This window comes from Condylura cristata, unplaced genomic scaffold (genome assembly GCF_000260355.1).
Source record: "Condylura cristata isolate star-nosed mole 26May11 unplaced genomic scaffold, ConCri1.0 scaffold00002, whole genome shotgun sequence".
NCBI lineage: Eukaryota > Metazoa > Chordata > Mammalia > Eulipotyphla > Talpidae > Condylura > Condylura cristata.
The window spans coordinates 55,638,496-55,657,661 of NW_004567103.1; the positions used below are offsets into that span (position 1 = coordinate 55,638,496).

The 19,166-nt window shown below is 41.6% G+C and overlaps 1 protein-coding gene across 1 annotated transcript in view; it reads left to right on the plus strand.

The window, feature by feature from the left end:
- CCDC148 (coiled-coil domain containing 148) overlaps positions 1–18,810 on the plus strand; it is a 138,488-nt gene extending 119,678 nt beyond the window's left edge. Inside the window, exons 11-13 of the mRNA XM_004674634.1 lie at positions 13,853–13,970; positions 16,127–16,273; positions 18,505–18,810. Of these exons, the coding sequence (XP_004674691.1) occupies positions 13,853–13,970; positions 16,127–16,273; positions 18,505–18,651 (412 nt within the window). The 3' untranslated portion in view covers positions 18,652–18,810. The remainder of the gene's footprint in view (positions 1–13,852; positions 13,971–16,126; positions 16,274–18,504) is intronic.
- The last annotated feature ends 356 nt before the right edge of the window (positions 18,811–19,166 follow it).

The window sequence follows — 19,166 nt, forward strand, 5'->3', positions numbered from 1 at the left end:
TAGCAGGCGAGATAGGAGAGGTCTGCAGCACCATGTGGGTCACCTCCCTGGCCAGGGATTGAACTCTCACTGAAGCGGCTGTGGCTAGCCTCACAGTGCTGCGCTCTAAACCATTGTGCCATCAGGGATGGCCCTACCTTTAAGTAGCTGAAGTTTCTTAGCATTTTCTATAAATACTCAGGCTAAAATTCTTAACAGCTATATTATAAGATATTAAACATTGGAAAATTCTGCCTTTAGGTTGGAATGAACCACAAAAATTTGACTAGAAGGATCTTGGCCTGTCCATGGAACCAAGTCCATGATGGCACATGTCTAGGAGAGCATGTGAAGGACATCCAGCCTTGTATTTAGACTTGTGTCATTATGTTAGTTCCTAAGTTTTTACAAAAAGTTTTTACTTAGTTCCTAAGTTTTTACAAAAGTTTTTACAAAACTTAGTTCCTAAGTTTTACAAAAGACTATCAACTCTGTACGAAGTTCAGATGCCCATTAAATTAGAAGCTCTATATTTAACTATTAATGTAATATAGTTATACTTGAGAGATTTGTCTAAAGTCAATCCCTAAATTACATTTTTCTAGAAATATAAGATCAAAGGATTTGGGGCTCTAAGGGGGGTGAAGGCTGCAGATATCTAAGCCTTGATTGCAGTTGGAGTCTCCAGAAAATATTTTAAAATTGAGAAAAGAACAGGATTCATGTTGGATCCTTGGTTAGACAGACGAGTAGGTAAAAGAGAAGGAGGAAAAGAAGTCAGGGAATAGGAGGTAAATTTCAAGAAGGAGGTGGTGATTGGTACCAGGCCTGGTTGAGACAGGTCAAGTTGGAGGAACTCCCTGGCATTATTATGAAAGAGGTTTCTTTAGAAGGAAGACTCAGAGGGTTTTGGACTACATGAGAAGTGATATTCTTTGCTAAGAGGGAGAGTTAAGCAAGGGGTGGAAACTTAAGGAGAATGTCAAGCATCTTAGATAAATAAAATAATCCCAGAGAAGTCTTGAGTTGTCACTTCATGGGTAGTGTTGTGAGCAGTGCAAGACCAAGGAGGAAAAACTCAAAGCCCAAGTAGTAAAAAAGAGTGACCAAGAAGGGTTCACATTTCTGGAGATGCAGCAGCCCTTTCCTGGGCCAATCTCACATTTATTTGGTATCAGATTCAGGGAAGATGGCAAGTGTGTGGAGGAATGTGCATGGTAGGGATGTGTATGGGGGATGCATAAGTGTTGGGCACAAGCTAGGGGGGATGTGAAGAGGGGCTATTGCCTGGGGGGGGGGTACATTGTTGCTACTGATTAAAACACCCTATCTCTAGTCCCTGTTTACACTTAACTTCCTGTGGAGATGGTCTTCTGGTTATGTTAATCTGGTCTTAATATCTGCCTGCTGTTTTCAGTAGCTATCCTCATGCCAAGATTTTTGTCCTAGTGAGAGAGGCCTCCTACCTGACTACATTTTAGCTTAAGCAGCAGCAAATGTAAGTGCCAAGACTACATCCTGTGACCAAGGTGGGGTAGGGAGGGGCTGGGGAATCCACATTGAGTTCCGCTTAAAGTTTTACCTCATTAATGTGTAGTAAATTAGCAGAATTAGGACTGAAAATTAACAGATGAGGAAAGAAAAGAAAGTAAAGGATATTCGTTTTCTAACTTCTGAAGAGAGAAACCATGAAATCTATTTCTAGGGAATAAAAAGGCAAAAGTCTCACAGCCCTAGAGATAAAGGTAGTGGTAGAACAACCTTTTGAAGGAAGATCTAGCCCAGTCCTTGGTATAGAATACAGTTTAAGTAAAACTACTGGAAATGGACATCTTGATAATGTAAAGTGACAGGCTGAGTAAAGTTAAATGAGTGAGAACACAGGAGTTTGGCAGGTAACCCACTCCCAGAATTGTGCTGTGTACAACCTTTATCAATATGTGTGGTGATCCTAGAGGTTGGAATAAGAACAGAATCCCTCATTTTAAGATTTTTAACAGCAGAAAGTTCTAGGTGAGGTCAAGTTCCTCATACTGTAGGCTATAAAAGCAGGTAAGTAAAGTCTATTGAGGACCAAGAAACTCTAAGGATGAAGTTTTGAATAACTCTTAGAATGTTAGACAGTGACTTGGGCCATCAGTGGTCACTGATTTAAAGAATCTGATTAAAAAGAGTAGGGTGATTCCAAATTTAATGAATAAAACTTTTCTAGAGTTATATTTGATGAGCCAGGAACACAGCCTCCTATGCCAAGTATTTTAAAGGGTAGCAATGGAAGTGGCATCACCTGGAGAGGACTGGTTTTCTTTTTTCAAAAAATTTTTGTCAAAGTAATCACACATTACATTATAATAGCATGTAAATTTCAGGGCTACATTATTGAAAGTCAACATATGTATTTACCATATGAAATTCACCATTCAAATTCACATAATTTGCCCACCTACCCTCTTCCTTCCCTCTAGTAACCACAGTTGGTCTTATAGTAGAGAACTTAATTTTTATTCCATCTACTTCATCTGTTTGTTATCTCTATATAGTACATATGAATAAAGTCATATAGTGTTTGTCTTTCTCTGGCTTATTTCATTAAGCATCCTACCCTCTAGCTCTGTACATCCATGTTGTTGAAGATAGCAGGATTTCTTTTTTTGTTCTTTATAGGAGAGTAGTATATATACCACATCTTCTTTATCCTTTTATCAGTTAGTGTTTTTAATTCTTGATTATTGTAAATAATGATGAAATATAAATGAGGGTGCATCTATCTCTTTCAATTGCTGGTTTTATACTTTTTTTTTTTGATAAATAACCAAAATTGGGGTAACTGGATCATTTCTATTTTTAGTTTTTGGAAAACTCACCAAACTTCTTTCCATATGGCTGCACCAATTTACATTCCCACCAACAATTTATAAGAGTTCCCTTCTCTCCACATCCTCTCTAACACTTGTTTTTTCTTGACTTTTGGATAAAAACCTTTCTCATAGATGTGATGTGATATCTCATTGCGATTTTGATTTGCTTTTCCCTAACAATAAGAGATGATGAATATTTTTTTGTGTGCTGGTTGACCATCTCTATGTCTCCTTTGAGGACATATTTATTGAGATCCTCTGCCCATTTTTAAAACTGAATTTTTTATTTTATTGTTGAGTTCATGAATTCTTTGTATGTTTCCATTTTAACCCCTGTTGGGCTGAAAAAGTAGAATTATTTTCTCCCATTCAGTAGAATGCTTTTGTTTTGGTGCAAATTTCTTTCAGTAAAGCTCTGGTTTTCAATTAAGTAAAACCTTTAAAAGACGCATCTAAGAGGTAGATCTATGCTCTGGTGGAGGAAAAATTTTAGTAACTTTTAGACTTTCTGGATATTTATCAATGTTTTTAATTCTCTATGTTGCAACACCACAGTGATAAAGAAACAGGAGTTATGCAATAGGCTGTAGGATGCAGGATGCTGCTCAAGAGCAACCACCTGGCTTTTTTTTTTTTTTTCTCCAACAGAAACTGGTAGATGAAACTGAACACTGGATTTAGGGCTTTAGGGAGTGTGAGTCCAATGATATACACCTAACTCTCACCCATGGCTCAAATCTTATTAACAAGGTGTTCCATTGATCAGCCCCTACGACTCAAAGTACATCAACTTCTGAGTCATACCTCAGGATACATACCTACTGAGTCATACCTCGGGATACATACCTACTGCCCCAAAGTGATCAAGCTCTTGTCTAACTTAAAAGACACTTTGTACACTATACCTACAGCTATAGGTAACATGACTCTTGTTCCTATCACCCATGTGAAATGCCATTGGAAAGGACTATTCTAGGAAATTTGGGGATATAACAGGATTCCTAAAAGCTAGATAGAAAAGATTAAAATAGTTAAAAAAAAAAAAAAAGAATACACTGGCAGACATGTCTGTACTAATTTGGGGAAAGGGCTAATGTTGGTTGATATTTACAACATTTTTCCAGTTATTACATATTTTTCCAGGTCTAAGACTTTGTTTCACCGCTATTTATATCTCTGAACCTCTAACTCAAATGAACTCAGATGGCTAGGTTGGAATTGATTACAGATAGTAGGAAAATGTATTTCATCTCACTTTTTAGGCTAACTTTAAGTATAAAATACCCTCCCCCTTGGAGCTACAAGAACTATTCCTAAAGGAACTAGGCTCATACTTCCATTTTAAGGCTGAAACCCTTTCAATCTATTTCCCCCATCTTTGATTTTACAGAGTAAGCCCTTTAAATATCATCGGTAGCCCAAGATTTTCAACTATCATCAGGATACACCAGTGATTTATTTTTCTCCATGGAGTGGAGGGAAATAGTTCAGTAACAGCCAGGGTTGTAACTTTCCATCACTGAGCCACACCTGAGGTCCTCTGACTCTGTGGCCTGTTGGAATCATGCGAGTTGGAAGGGTTAACTATTCTTGAATGGCAGTAGCACCAAAGCAGGAATTTCTAGTTTACATCGAATAAGTACAAGAATAGCCTGTGCCAAGAAATATTAGCCCTGTCTAGGCAGTAATTTATAACTAGTTTGTCCTGCTAGCAATAGTCAGGTTGAATCCCCCTAGTTTAAATGTTTATCTTTTCTATAGTTCTCTTACCCTGGGCCTCAGATCAGCAAATTCAGCATCAGCTGGAAACTTGCTCAAAATGCGCATCAGACACCCTGCTGCCTGACTGCTCAGACTCAAACTCTGGAGTTGGTAGAGCCATCTGCCCTTCAGCGAGTCCTGAGCCCTTCAGGTTAGTGCTTGCTCAGGTTTGGGTCCGGTAGCGTTGGTTCTCAGCCATGGACGTTCCTTACCAAAATCTGGGTGAACTTTTAGCAAACTAGCAATGCTTGAGCCCCACCTCACACGTTGACGTAGTCTCACGTGGTGTTTCAGCATCAGAAGGTCTTATAAATGCCCGAGATTCTTAAGGTCTCACTGAGAGTCTATAATAGACAAGGAGTCTCGAGTTGACGCCCTGAGGGCGACTCCTGGCTCTGGTGGAAGCAGCCTCTCTCCGCTCCGCAACACCGCGGCGGCTCCCCAGCGACCCACAGCGTCCCCTTCTTGCGTCGTCGGGGCTCGGCGGCGGCCGGGGCTCGTGGCGCACGGAGCACTCTGGGGTTGTCCAAGAAGCGTCGCGGGGAAGAAGCGGCGGCTGGGACGGCTGTGGCGGCCGGCATTAGGGGCGCCGCCGAGTACCCGCCGCGGCGCCGGGAGCTTGAGCAGCACCCGCTTCTGCGCGGCGGCGGCGGCCAGCGTAGGGCAGTGGCGGGGACCCAGACCCACAGCGGCGCGCACGGCGGGAGCGCCGACGGGCGGAGCCCTCGGAGCAGCGCGCACGCCGGAAAAACGAGAGCTCCTCTGCGAAGCCGCTGCTGCTTCCCAAACTAGCTCGCGGGACGCCTCATCCTGCAGCATGGAGAAGACCAATAAACTCCGCGCAAAGTTGGGGCTGAAACCTCTGGAGGTTGAAGCCGGCATGGAGGCGGGCACCAAAGTGGAGCCCGGGGCTGTCCATGTCACCAACACCGCGACTGTGAGACGGTGGGAAGAGTTGCGAGAGAAGCTGGCGGCCGCCACAGACCAGCGCCTGAGGAAGCAGGAGCTGGAATAGGACGACCCCTGGCTGGATGGCACCACGGCCTGGGCAGAGGAGCTGTCAGCTTCTGGAGGAGGACTTGGCAGAGAAGAGGGCCAGGCTGCTGGAGGAGATGGACCAAGCGCCTGCGTCAGCACTCGGGTGGGCCAGGAGGACTTGGGCAAAGGCGACCTGCACAGTGCCCGAGGCCTGCAAGACCTCACCGTGGAGCATGCCCTGGATTCCTTCCCCCAGGGGAGATGCTGATCCTCACCCACAAGGACAGAGGAGGAGTGTTGGGGAATGTGGGCTCGTGGGCAGGGGGAAACGCCGCACTGAGGAAGCAGCCAGGCTGCCTGCCCACGCGGGGGCAAGAGCGGGCCATGTGACCCAAAGGAAACCGTGCTCGACCACGTCCACCTATAATGGGCTGGAGGGCGAGTGGCCGCGCCCTTTTTGGCCGCCCCAGGGGCCGCGTGGCCACTGGGTTGAAGGAGCAGAACTGGAAGAGATCCGGGCCAAGCTGCAGGCGCCATTGTCCCCTCGCCTCCAAGGACCCGTGCCTGAGGAGATGGTGACCTTTAACAAAACCAGGCGGATCCACACGAAGGAGGAGGTGGTAGTGCAGACCAAAGACTGGGGGACCAGACTCAAAAGGGGACTGGGGGCCGGAGTCGGGGCCAGGGGTTCAGGGGAATGAGACTCAGGAAGAGCGGGCAGAGAAGGAAGCTATGCCACTGCATACCAGTCCTACCACACCGGGTGGAGAACATGGACATAGCCGGGAGGCCGAGGCTGGAGCTCCCACTGGGTTCCCAGAGGTGCTGGAGTAGGACCAGGCCTAGCTGGCGCTGCAGGAGCAGCAGGAGAAGGGGCGCCACCCGTAGCAGCTGCGGCAGCTCCAGCAGCGGAGTGGCAGAGAGGTGGAGACTGTGCCAGAGCTGGAATCAGGCCAGGCAGAGAGGACGAGGACCTGGAGCCCAAGGGGCCATCAACTTCAATGCCACCTCGTCGGAGTTCTGCCGTGCCTCCGGGAAGATCCCCACATACAGACTGAGAGGAGCAGGAGGAGCTCACAGACTCCGAGGGTGATGAGGGGTGCTCTGCCAAAGGTGGCTCCGAATCTCACAGGGAGAACATGGGCCTCAGCACGGTCAACCTAGACGCGAGAAGCAGCCACAGGACTTCTCCAGTAGCACCGCCATCCTGGACGAGGAGCCCATCTTGAACAGAGGACTGCAGCAGCCCTGCTCCTCTGTCAGAACAAAGGGCTGCAGAAGACCATGGGGAGAGGGTGGCCCCGGTAAAGGTGCCCAACTAGTCGCTGCTGTTGGCCAAGTACATCACTGAGGACAAGAGGCCATGGATGACAGGAACAGCTGGTGGGAGTGTAACAGGTACAGGTTTCGTGGACTCCGCCCCCACTCCAGATGCTGGAACTCCAAATCCCATCAGTACCAAGAAGAAGCACCGGGACGTGAGGGCGGAGCTGAGCAGCCAGGTTGGGATAAAACCGGACATGTGGGCTCTGGCGGGGGTTTTGACCTGGTGGTTGGTGGCTGGTCGTTTTGGCGCGCAATCGGTTTCCAGCGTGCAGGTGGAGTCCAAGTTAGCAGAGCTGGTAGGACATCCTAGTTAACCTGTGTTTCTCTCCCTCTTTCCCTGGGTTACTCCTTTACCTTTCTCCTTATAAATAAATCCATTATTTAACCTTTTTGAGTGTGTCCATAATAGGATTGAATCGTAAGCGTGTGGGTGAAGACCCACAGACAGACAACCCGTTCACATTGGGGTACCCTGTAACAGGAGGAGTGCCGAGGCTTCACCCAGGACTTGAGGGAGAAGGCCGGCTGCAAGCCCAAAGTGAAGAACAAGTACATGGATGAGAGGGGCGGAAAACTCACGGCCAGTAGGTTTCCAGCAGCTGTCCCGCTGCTTCCACGGGAAGGGCCCAGGCAAGATGAAGACGGAGCATGAAGAAGCTGGAGGAGGAGGCGCTCCTGAAGAAGATATGCTCCAGGGGCACTCAGCACCACGGCTCTGCACCAGGAGAAGCCCAAGACCCAGAAGACCCTGAACATCGTGCTTAGTGGCCAGAGTATGAATTTGAATACCATTACCAAGTGATGCTGACCTCCCTTCAGCCCCTCTCCACCTTATTTATTTATTTATTTAATGCATAATGGAGCTGTGTGAGGATTCACCAGAGACAGAATGGGAAGCAGAACAGGCAGATCTACTGAAATACACTGCTGAGGGGAGCAGCCCCTGAGTCTGGAAAAGTCTACTGTTCCATGTGATTAGCTCCCTGGTCTGGCTCCTGATGCAGTGGCTTCTGATAGCTTCATAGTGCTCAGACTTAACCCCTTGTGCCACCAGGGAACCCACTCCCTGCCTCTAATATTAAATAAAGTTCCTTCATTTTTTCCAGGGTGTTTTCAAACTACTTGCATTTGTACACTCAGTGCCGCAATCTCCTAAATGATAGATAAAGCCTCCATTTCTACAGGAAAGCATCCTGTCCCTTCAACTACTCTTAAGCCTGGAAGCTTAAAGTCCCTGTCAGGTTATTGTTAATGCAGTGCCTGATACCACAGCAGCTGTTGCCTTTAAGCAATATGATACTACTTATTCTTCCCCCAGGAGAAGTCAAAAATGCCTCTTGTACCCATTTCAACTTTTGTGGACAGGGGAAACATAAAACAGTCTAAGAGATGAACGTAGCCTTCCTGTTTGGGGATTCTGTGCACAGCTAAAGACTGAGTTTAGCTGCTTCCTGACATTGACTTTCATAGTAACAGTTTAATTTGGAGAGTCTGCTCCCTCAAATGGCTGAAAGTATTTATGTGGAAAATTTTCCAAGTGATTGACTTTACTATGTTGCTATTTTCTTTCCCCATGAATATTTGAGTATCTGGCTTTCTCCCAGGAATGTTTCTGCCTCACTTCTCTTTAGGTAAAGTTTTTCAGTCCATAGAGAGAGTTAGAGTTTCCCCTTTTTAAAGTGAATTGTTTATCCAAAAGCTTTGTAGAAAAGAGTTTGAGTGTCTCTCCTATTTCTTTAATTTTCCTGTGTCAAATCTTCCAGGTTGTCAGAGCAATCCCGATCATCATGCTGGTGCTTTGTGAAGCACCTTCTTGGCTCTGCACTTCCCGTTTATATCAGCCTCTCACTGAAATGATGACCTCTGCTCCTATCCTCAAGTCTCCAATAATATCTCAGTCACATCTGTCTCATTGTGCTTGCAAAATCACCTGTTACTTAATCCAAATGACTGTTCTGGACTATAACTCATCTTTCTGTAATATTTGACATTGATGACGATTTTCCTAGCTACTTTGGCACAATTTCTTCTCATTCTCCTACTCACCTTTTCACTTTTTTTCTTCTTGGGATTTTACCCTTGCTTACTTCTATACCCTTTCTGATGAATAAATACTCTGTCCCATGGCCTCAGTTCCAGGCTACTGATGAAAAAGTTCCTATGAAGATTCCTTATCTTTTTCTCCAATCCAGAAATTGTGAAGACAGCTTTACATCTTAAACTGACCAAATTCCTTCTTTTCCCCTGTCCCTCTGTTTTGCATCTATCTAGGCTGGGTGGGTTCAATCTTCAGTTCTTATAACCAAAAAGAGAAATTCTGGAACATTCAGTAGATTTTTACAGGCCTTTAATACTGAATCAGGGGACAGACCAGCTTTATCTCAGTATTTCTCTGGCTGTCTCATCTCCCCTGTCTCTTCAGAGTGACTCCACCTTCAAATCCCCTTGCCACAGATCTCTGCATTTACATATGCACACATCCCATTCTCTCTGGGCCCAAATGTCCATAATTACAGGTGCTGGCCTTAAGACTGATATCAGGAGAGCTGAAAAAGCTGATTTTAACTCATTTTCTCTACATCCTTTAAGTTGCCTGTTTTATTGAGGGATACCATCATTCACTGTGCAAGAAACTTAGAACCCTTACTTCCTCCTCTCCCCCACAAAATTAGTAATTGATATTCTATTTTCCATACAAGTTTTAAATCCATGTCTTCTCCCTACCTCCTATCACCTTCCCTTACCCCTCCCCTGCCAGCCGCCCAACCCCCAGTTCAGGAATCACCAACTTCATCTGGAGAACGCTTCTGGTCTTGCCTTTTTACAACTCATCCTTCAGTTTTACAGAAGAGATTTTCTAATCACTTCCTTTTCCTGACCATCATGCTTGCAAAGTTCCTGTACTGAAGCCTTCAGCTGTGTACTTCCCAACTCACATCATTCATACTTGGTCATTCCAAATGAAGACAATTCAGAAAAAAGTTGCCTGCGTCTTTGTATCTTCATTAGATTGTCAGTTTTATGAGGACGACTGCATGTCTCCTTAGTGGAAATTGGAACTCCAACACCTAGCACCATGATTGATGCATAGCAGGTGCTCAATAAACATTTGTTAAATGAATTAATTAGCCTCGAAGTAAATTAGAACCAGCCTTCCTTGCCACCCAGGTCCAGATGCCTTATCTGCATCTGTACCTTCTTCACTAGTCAAGCTCCCTTAACTGAAACAACGATTACTTTTCCACAAAGGAGACAAAACTTTGTTGCAGACAAAGCAACCTATATATCCCAAAGGAAGAGAAACTTTCCAAAGGTTCTGAGAATTAGCATATGGTAATTGTCAAATCCCAGGGTATCTTTTAATTGAAACTTCACAGTAGTTGACTTAGTTTGAACTCACTGCTTAAATTGAGTAGAACCTCATTACAGAGGTTGTGTCATGCCTTAGTGAAAATGAAGAGAATGAGGAATACAGCTTTCTATGACGAGGAGACATAGGAGGAAGGAAGTGACCTGGACTGTGGGCTCTTCAATTTGTGTGTCTGACTCTCCTGACTCCTACTACTGGATACTGGAGAAGACAGAAACCAGACATCAAAGGAGCTCAGGATTTTCCTACTAAATGCCATTTTGGATTTGTACTCTACAAGGATCTATCTTATGCTTCCCTGCTTTCCTCTCCTGTGCTGCTGCTGCTTCAATGGCCAGACTCAGGAGCAATCTCTTTTTAAAGAGTTTTCCACCTCACAAGCAAATCTTTCTGAGGGGACATGTGACTGCCAAGTTCAGTCTGCCAATAATTTCCTGGGCTTTCAGTAGGGAAAATGCAATGGCTCAGGTGTATTTTTTTTACCTTCTCCCTTCTAGCCTCTGTAGCTACCACCTTTGGCCTTGTTTCTTCACCCAGTTTTCCTTGAGGGAACATGTTGTTATAAAAGGGTGCTTCAAGGTATGAGCATGGGGCACATGCTCCCATTATTGTGGACATCCATGTAGAAAGAGAACCGAAATCATTACCTGTGGGGGAGAAAGAGGAGCCAGAGAGTGATGCTACCTGCCTACCAGCCTCCTCCTCATCCTCATGCCCACCTCCCTGCTGCTGGTCTATTTGTGTGTCCCATTCCCTGCTTCAGTATTAAATGCATGTCAAATCTGTCATACTCCAAGAGTCCTTTATCCATTTCCCATATCCACAATGAACCTGCCTGGATGGGACTGGTTACCAGGTCACGTCTTTCTCTGAAATTGCACATTTGCTCACTCTGTCCTAAGCACTCTGAACAACTCCCTCCCAGGAATGTGACTGCAGAAAGGCAAGGAAGGTGCCCAAGAGGCACAGTTTAAGAAGTTGTCCACTCTCAAAAGCCAAGCCCACACTTAGATAATTGTGTCTCGCTTGGCTCACCCTTTTCCTGTTCTAACTACCTGGAAGGCTGGTCTCCCCCCACAACTGCCTTGCCTCCTGCCTCTCTAAATCCTAATCCTGAAGACACAGCCCAGATGCTGCCACATCCTTAAAGATCTTGCTGACTCCTACAGTCTCTCCTACAGCCGGCAAGCATCTCACCTTTCTTCAAATTCTCAGGAGACCTTATTTATACCTCTACAGATGTCTTTTCTAAGAATACTTCTTTCTATTTATTAGTATTCACATGCATTGTAAAGAGGTTAAGTATCAAATATTTGTTTTTAATAGCCATTTGTAATGAGCTTCATAATTTTATGAGTAAATGCACTGAATTGTTTTTTGAAACTGATTTTTTTTGTAAATGTAATATTGCATTTAACATTATGTTTCAGGTATGCAGCATTGAAAAGCAATGTGTTTATACTATGTTGATGTAACATTGAGCTTAACATATTTCAGGTGTGTAGTACTGAAAAAGTAATGTGTTTATGCTATGTTAAATGTACCACAAAAGTCTAATTCTATTCTTCTTCATACAGTTGTTCCCCTTGCCCAAAGTTACCCATCTCTCTTTGCCTTTCCCCTTCCATTCTGGTAACCACTAAAGTTATAGTCTAAAAGTTAATTTTTTAAAACTACAAACTTCCTTTTATGTATATATATTTACATTATTGTTCATTTTTTAACAATGATTGTTTTCTTATCTCAGGTGTAGTCCCTATAGAAGTCCCACCACCAAGTCACCCATGCACCATCACCACAGTCCCTTGTGCTCTTCCCTCCCCAGCAGAACAACTCTCATTTATAGATGCCTGTTCATTTTTGTTTTGTTTTGTTGCATTTTTTATTGTTATTCTTTTCCCTGATGTCTCATTTGGTTCCCCTGTATTCCACCATCAGATATTTTTCTTTTTCCTTCTGACTTATTTCACTGCACATTATTCCTTCTAGCTCTACCCCTGTTGCTATGAATGACATTAGTGCAACTACAGATTTCTTAAGGGCAGTCTTTTTTCTGTGTGCTCACAATATTTAGCACAGGATTTTGTACACAGTAGATAATCATAGTGAAGTGAAGCAATTAAGGAGAGAAGAAAGAAGAACGTAAGTGTTAATTGACTGAGGTTGGTCAGATGAGGGGTAGACAGGGCTCTGCTGTCTGTCTTGGCGTGGCTTCTGGCTCAAGATATATATCATGTGTCTGTGCCTCCACTTCTTTACCATTACGTGGGATCAATAATGGGACTCCAAAATAGGACTCTGTGTTGTGAAGCCTAAGTGAGTTAAAATATTTAAAGTACTTAACACAAGATACCTCAGGAAAGCCGGGATCCAGAAAAGGGTATAGTGAAGGCATATAGTGAAGGCACGTGCATGAAAAATGCAGCATTGAGAGCCAACTATACCCACAACCAAGGTCATAAATGAAGGAAAATCTAAGCCATCAGTGATAGAAGAGGGAAGGCAACATTCCAAGTACCTAGGTGCTTGCTTTGTAAGGGGAAAGGGCAATCCCTGTGATTCAATAGAATAAATTGGGTAAGAAAATGGTAAAGGGTGCTACCCAAAAGGTCAGTAGAAGAGACCCAAATGAGCTAGTGGGTGCTAAAATGAGTTTTTAAATATGTCTTCTTTTACTACCTACTGATTTTAAGGATATGAAAATATAAGGCTAAGGAAAAGTCTTGTTTTTGCTGCCATCTACAGTCAAAGCAATTTTTAAAGTTTTTAACCCTTATCCACCCGGAAAGGACATTCTTCACAAAATGAGTGGCAATATAAAGTTTGGCCTAAGTTCTCATAATGGAGATAAAATCAACCTATTATCATTTAACTTACTTTCTGAAAGTAGTGTACATTTAATCATATAGCCTAATTTTAACAGCTCAAGCTGTTTTCATCAAAAAACTGCAATAGTAGCTCATGTAAGAGTGATACTCCTATGTCCACTTGCAAAAGCTGAAGCTGTGGCTACTGACAGAAAGTTTGAGAGTTAACACGATGATTTCAATGAGGAAAAAAGTGGGTTGGATTTTCCTGCCCTCTGATCTGCAGTTTGTGGGTGTATCATACAAAGCTCCTTTCAAGTTAGACAAGACGCTTGATTGCCCTTGGGCAGTAGATATACATCCAGAGATATGACCTGGAGGACATGAGCAGCTGGCGACTGTGTGCCTTGCACCGCTGGGACTGATCAGCGAACATCTTGTTAATAAGTTTGGAGCCATGGTTAGGAGTTGGGAGTATATCATCTCACTCACCCTCCGTCAAGCCCTAAATCCAGTGTCCAGTCTAACCCACCCTCCTCTGTCAGTAAAAAGTCCAGGATCTTGCTCTTAAGCAGCATCCTGCATCCTACAGCTGCTCAGTGACTCCTGTTTCTTTTTCTTATCACAACGGTGTTTCACTAGCTTTGTTGTCAGTTACTGGATTTTGTGGAAGAGATATCACCTCTGAAATGCCTTCTGGCTTACGCTCCCATCCATAGAATCACCACAGTTCAGCTGATGGTGTCCTAATTTCCCTTGCATTATTTTTAAAGGGTTAAATATAGGCAAGGATTGTTGGAAAAGCGTTTGATGGAGAAAAAAGAAGTGGCCCTTCAAGAAGCACATGAAGAAGAAGAGAGAGAGAGGCGCCTAGAAGCCCTGAGGAAACAGGTGTTTTTAATTTGGTAATTTTCATGGGTGGTTTCATGTCCTCTTAAATAATATTAGTAAGACTTAGTTCATGGCACCTGCAATATAAAATGTAACTTTTCCAAATTGGGATAGGGATCTTCATCCCTAGGAGCAATTAGATCTATGTTGAACCATTTCCAGTTCTCAGTATATGAAATGAACTTTATCAGCACCTTTTAAAAAGCTCTCCCAAGATTTAAATGCACTTACATTACCTCTAGTTTATTAGGTTATTAGTATCCACTTACAGCAGTGAAACTAAGCATCTTGCCAAAAGGATTTTACTCTTTTTAAATGACCTAGTGAAACTCGAGCAAGATAATCCTCTTTGGGATAGGAGCTTATGTTTAAAACTGTATCATAGACAATCATCTTGCACTTAAAAAATACTATTTTTGTGGAGAAATGCAAACTTGCTAGGCAGAAGTAATTGAAAGAAGACAGTGGATGGCAAGAGCAGGAATTTAAGAAGTTGGAAAATATTGTAAATTAGTTTTACTTGTTAATTTCTCAGAGTTTCTGACCTGTAAATGATTCCCAAATTCAGAAGCTCTAAAGTCTTCCTTGGCACCTTCTCCAAACTGAAAGGAAGTAACTGTCTGGTTTCCCTTCTATGTCAGCATTCAAACTTGGCTTCTGCTCTTCAAATCTGGAAAACGTAGTTGGTTACTTACTGGCAGAGGAAATGTAGATCTTTTACTTCATATCCTAAATTTCCTCTGCTGAAAAACAGGAATAACAGTAATATATACCTCATAGATTAGTAGTAAAGTATGATCACACTTATTCAGTATTTAACAACTGTAAAACCCTGCTCTAAATGTTCTTTGGTTTTAGTCCATGTCATCTGCACAACAGTCCTATATTGCAAATATTATTAATTTTTGTATTTTATAGAAGAGGAAACTGAGAAGTCACAGATGTTAGGGGCTTCACCAGAGTCACACAGCAAGTAAATGTCAGACTAGATTCAAACCAAGAAAGTCGAGTTAAATGAGACTACTATAAATGAAGTGTAAATGTATATGACTACTATACCATTTTTCCCCCTAAAACAAATTGCAGGAATAAATTTAAAAAAGAAATGTAAGTCCTGTCATGCTAGATTCAGTAAACTTTATCCAATTATTAGCAAATAATTATATAACAAGGACTTCTAGGGACAAAACATTGTTACTATTACTCAACCCATTATTCAAAATATAATGCTGATAACTAGAGTCTGTATGATTAGAATTTTTTCCAACTACAAACCCTTTGAGAAAGGAAATATCTGTGCCCATTATTTATAACCAGTGTTTAGAACTACAGAGTAAGGCATTTGAGCTAGAAGACCTATAATAATTATAGTATGCTGAACACCCAGTTATCTCATTAGTTTCTAAACAACATCAAAAATGTCATTTTCTTAATGCTAATTCTTGACTTTAGGAATTAGCAAGCAGGTGTTACTAATGGTGCATATCATTTACAGAATTAGTGGCTTCTTTTCATTAAGATGCAGGTTTGAGTGATTTCAATTATCATAAAGGACAAGGGTATTTGGGTTAAAATGATTCTGCACTTTTTCAGTGAAAGGGGCAAAATGGTTTAGAACATTCCCTGGAAACCAGTTTGTCTTGTGCAGTGGAAATTCACCTCTCTTGCCCAGTAATTCCAATACACTTGACTTTCTCCATGAACCACATATTTTCGATGCATCTTGCTCAGATTAAATTTTCTAGACTTCCTAGAAGACCACAATCATAGATACTTGGAGTTAGAAAATAGCTTTCTACTAACAGCTTTCTACTTTCTGTTACCTTCAGATAGGTTGAGTTTGTAGGTTATCTAGCTAAGTTTTCCTATCATTTTGTATAATAAGATAGAGGCTTTTTAAATCTAAAATTAGTCATAACTAATTATAAAATCTTGAGTAATTCTATACCTTAGCCATTTAATATGTTTTGTTACTAAGTCACTTACTACTCCATATATCTTTAGAACTGGCATGCTCTGATCATTTTTCTACCCTTTCCTCTTAGTTTTTATTTTTAATAAATTATCTAAACTTTAATGGACATTAAACATTAATGTGGTTGCACAGAAGTATTTACCATGTATCCTCTTCCAAATAGCCATGCTTTCTCTTCTAGGTTGCTATTGTTGCTCAATTTGATCCTGTTAGAATGATGTCAGGTACGATGGCTTCGAAAGCAAGGATGGGGATTGGAATTGAAATTGAAGAAGAATTTATTCTTCAAAAGCCACTCTTCACATTGAATACATACAATGAACAGCAGGTAACTATGAAAATTAGCATGATTGATGCAAAAGTCATGATGATGACAGGAAGAACTGTAGAAATGTGTGTTTGGGGTTACAAATTATTTTCAATATTTACATTTGAATACCATGCATATTAGCATAATTTTACTTCTAAGTGCTAGTACATAATTACTGCACAAGTCTTAATATTATAAAGTAGTTGATTGGTGGCCTTAGAAAAAAATTATCTGAAAATGTTAGTTACTCTAATTAAAAATCATTTTAAATTTTTTAAAAATTATAAAATTTATTTTTAAATGCTGTGTAATTATTGTATTTTGTTATTTAAATATTTCTCTACCCTATTAAAATTTGTTTAAATGCCTAACATAAATTCTATTAAAGAAGCAAGTGATGATGCTGACAAGACAGAGAAAGGGAAGCTTTCAGGAATTAAAATAACAGAAGTAATACATAAGAACTCCTAGTCACTTTCCCTGCCTCCATCTTTTATCCTGAACTTACAATCAGATTCACCGTATGCAATAAAAATGATTATATTACTTTCATGTTGAAAATAGGAACAAACACAAAGGCAACTTCAGTAGCTCCCATTGCCATCATCTTCAAGCCTTTAAAACTCAAGTCCAGGGCCCTTCCTGGTGGTGCAGTAGGTTAAAGCTCAGCGCTGAGAAGCTAAAGCCACTTCAGCATGAGTCAATCCCCACCCTGGAGGTGATTCATATGGCATAGCAGACCTCTCCTGACCTGTCTGCTGCAGTGTACTTTGTTGATCTACCTGTTCTGCTCCCCACTCTGTCCTTGGTGAATCCTCTCACCACCCCTGCACCTCTGGCCTGTACCCCAGCTCTGTATGCATAATTAAATAAATCTTTAAAAAAAAAATTCAAGTCCAGTCTTTTAAGTGTGCTTTGCCAATGTTCCCCAATAGAACCCAATGCTTTTTTTTTTTTTTTAAGATTTATTTATTTGTTCATACAGAACTGGGGTACAGGCCAGAGGCTCAGAAGCGGCGAGAGGCTTCACCAGAGACAGAGTGGGGAGCAGAACAGGCAGATCGCAGCGGGCGGGTCAGGAGAGGTCTGCCGCACCATGTGGTCAGCCCGGGGGCAGGCGGGAATCGAACTCATGTGGAAGTGGCGTTAGTTTCTCAGTGTTGTGCTTTAACCCGCCGGGCGCCACCAAGGAGGGCCAGAACCCAATGCTTTACCTAAACTACCCTGATGTCATACTGACCGATTTCATATCTATATTCACCTCTATGTTTGTAGGTGCCTTCCTTTTTGTTTGATCTGTCATCCTTTCCTCTCTGTTTAGAGCAGTGAGTTGAATTTTAGTTAGCCCAAATGTTCCTCCTTTCCTGAGATCAACCTAGTCTCACCTGCACCAGGACATGTATCTCCTTGCTTTACTACTTTTCAAACATCTGCATGTGTTACCACAAACTGTAGTTATCTATATGCGTTCTTCTTACCCTTATTGGTTTAAGAGCTCCTTGAAGGAGGACCCTCATTCAACAGCTGATTATCCCTTCCTCTAGAGGGTCTTCAAGTCCATGGGTAATGCTTTATTAGCTAAAATCCACATGTGACTACCTTCTTATCACTGCAGAGAGCTTCTGAAGACATTTGATATTCATAGGATGAGAAATAAGGTCCAATCAGCTATAAATGAAAACAGAATTGGACTACTCATGTCTCTTCCCACTTAGAATCAGATTGATGGAAGTATTTTCTAGATCTGCTTGAAATAGAAATCTGGCCTTGAAAGAAACATTCTATTGATTGTGTTTTTCTAGTAGTGGCCATGTGTTGAAGCTTAATTTGCATATTGCTAGATGATAGAGAAATGAAATATCTGCTTAAAGTCACATATACAAGGTTGTAGTTTAGACTCATGTTCTCTTGATCAATGATTGTCTATATTTTACAATTCCAGGTATTGGTAATAAATCTGTGATAGCACTGAAATTTCTTTCAGTCCATCCTTTAATGATTTTAAAGTGTTATAATTTGTCCAAGCTAGTATACAGCCTATATTGGAAACCAGTGATAAATTGAAAAGTGGTAATGTCCAAAAGTTTGGATGTTTTTAGCAAAAATAACCAAATTATATACAAAGTTTACTGTCATCTAATCATATGAGAGAGCAAAAGCAAGTTATGCAGCTTGGGAAAATATGGGAATTTAAAATTTCTTTAGTTCGTTGAAGTGCTATTTGCTTAAATTGTATTTTATTTTTACAGATAATTTCTGACCCTAGACTTCGTTTTGAATTAGCACTTCGAGACGTTGGACTTCATAAAACATTTTATGCCAGAGAGATATTACCAAAAATCAGTCCACAAAAACCTCCAAGAAAGGACATGGAATCTACTGTATTTAAAATCTAGAGTTCAGCCTTAAATCCTATTATATGTAAACAAGATTTTTTTCCTTGAATTCATTTATATGGATAGCAATGATTACTACTTTTACTTTGAAAAAATATATATACACACCAGACATAAAAATCATAGCATATATAAAAACAACTCTGCCTTTCTTTTTTGTTTTAGAACTGTATGCGCTATTTCCTATATCTTTTTATGTTTAATAGCGCTAAATTCGCTGACTGTAGAACTCCATTATGATACAAATGGTACTTTTTTTTAAGTAAATTATATTGTGGACGTTGTGTTGTTCCATGAAAAGAACTCAAAAATAGTCATTGAGAGAATTATAATTTATGTTGCTGCTACCTGCTCACATTCATTTCAGAATTTGACTTCTTAATTATGGAAGCTTCATTATCATTAATACTTCTATTATTTCTTGATTGTTATAAGAAGAGACTCAACCTTTTTCTAAATTTAGAAACCAATTTAGTATACCATGTTTACTGCAAACCAATCATCCAAACAATTTC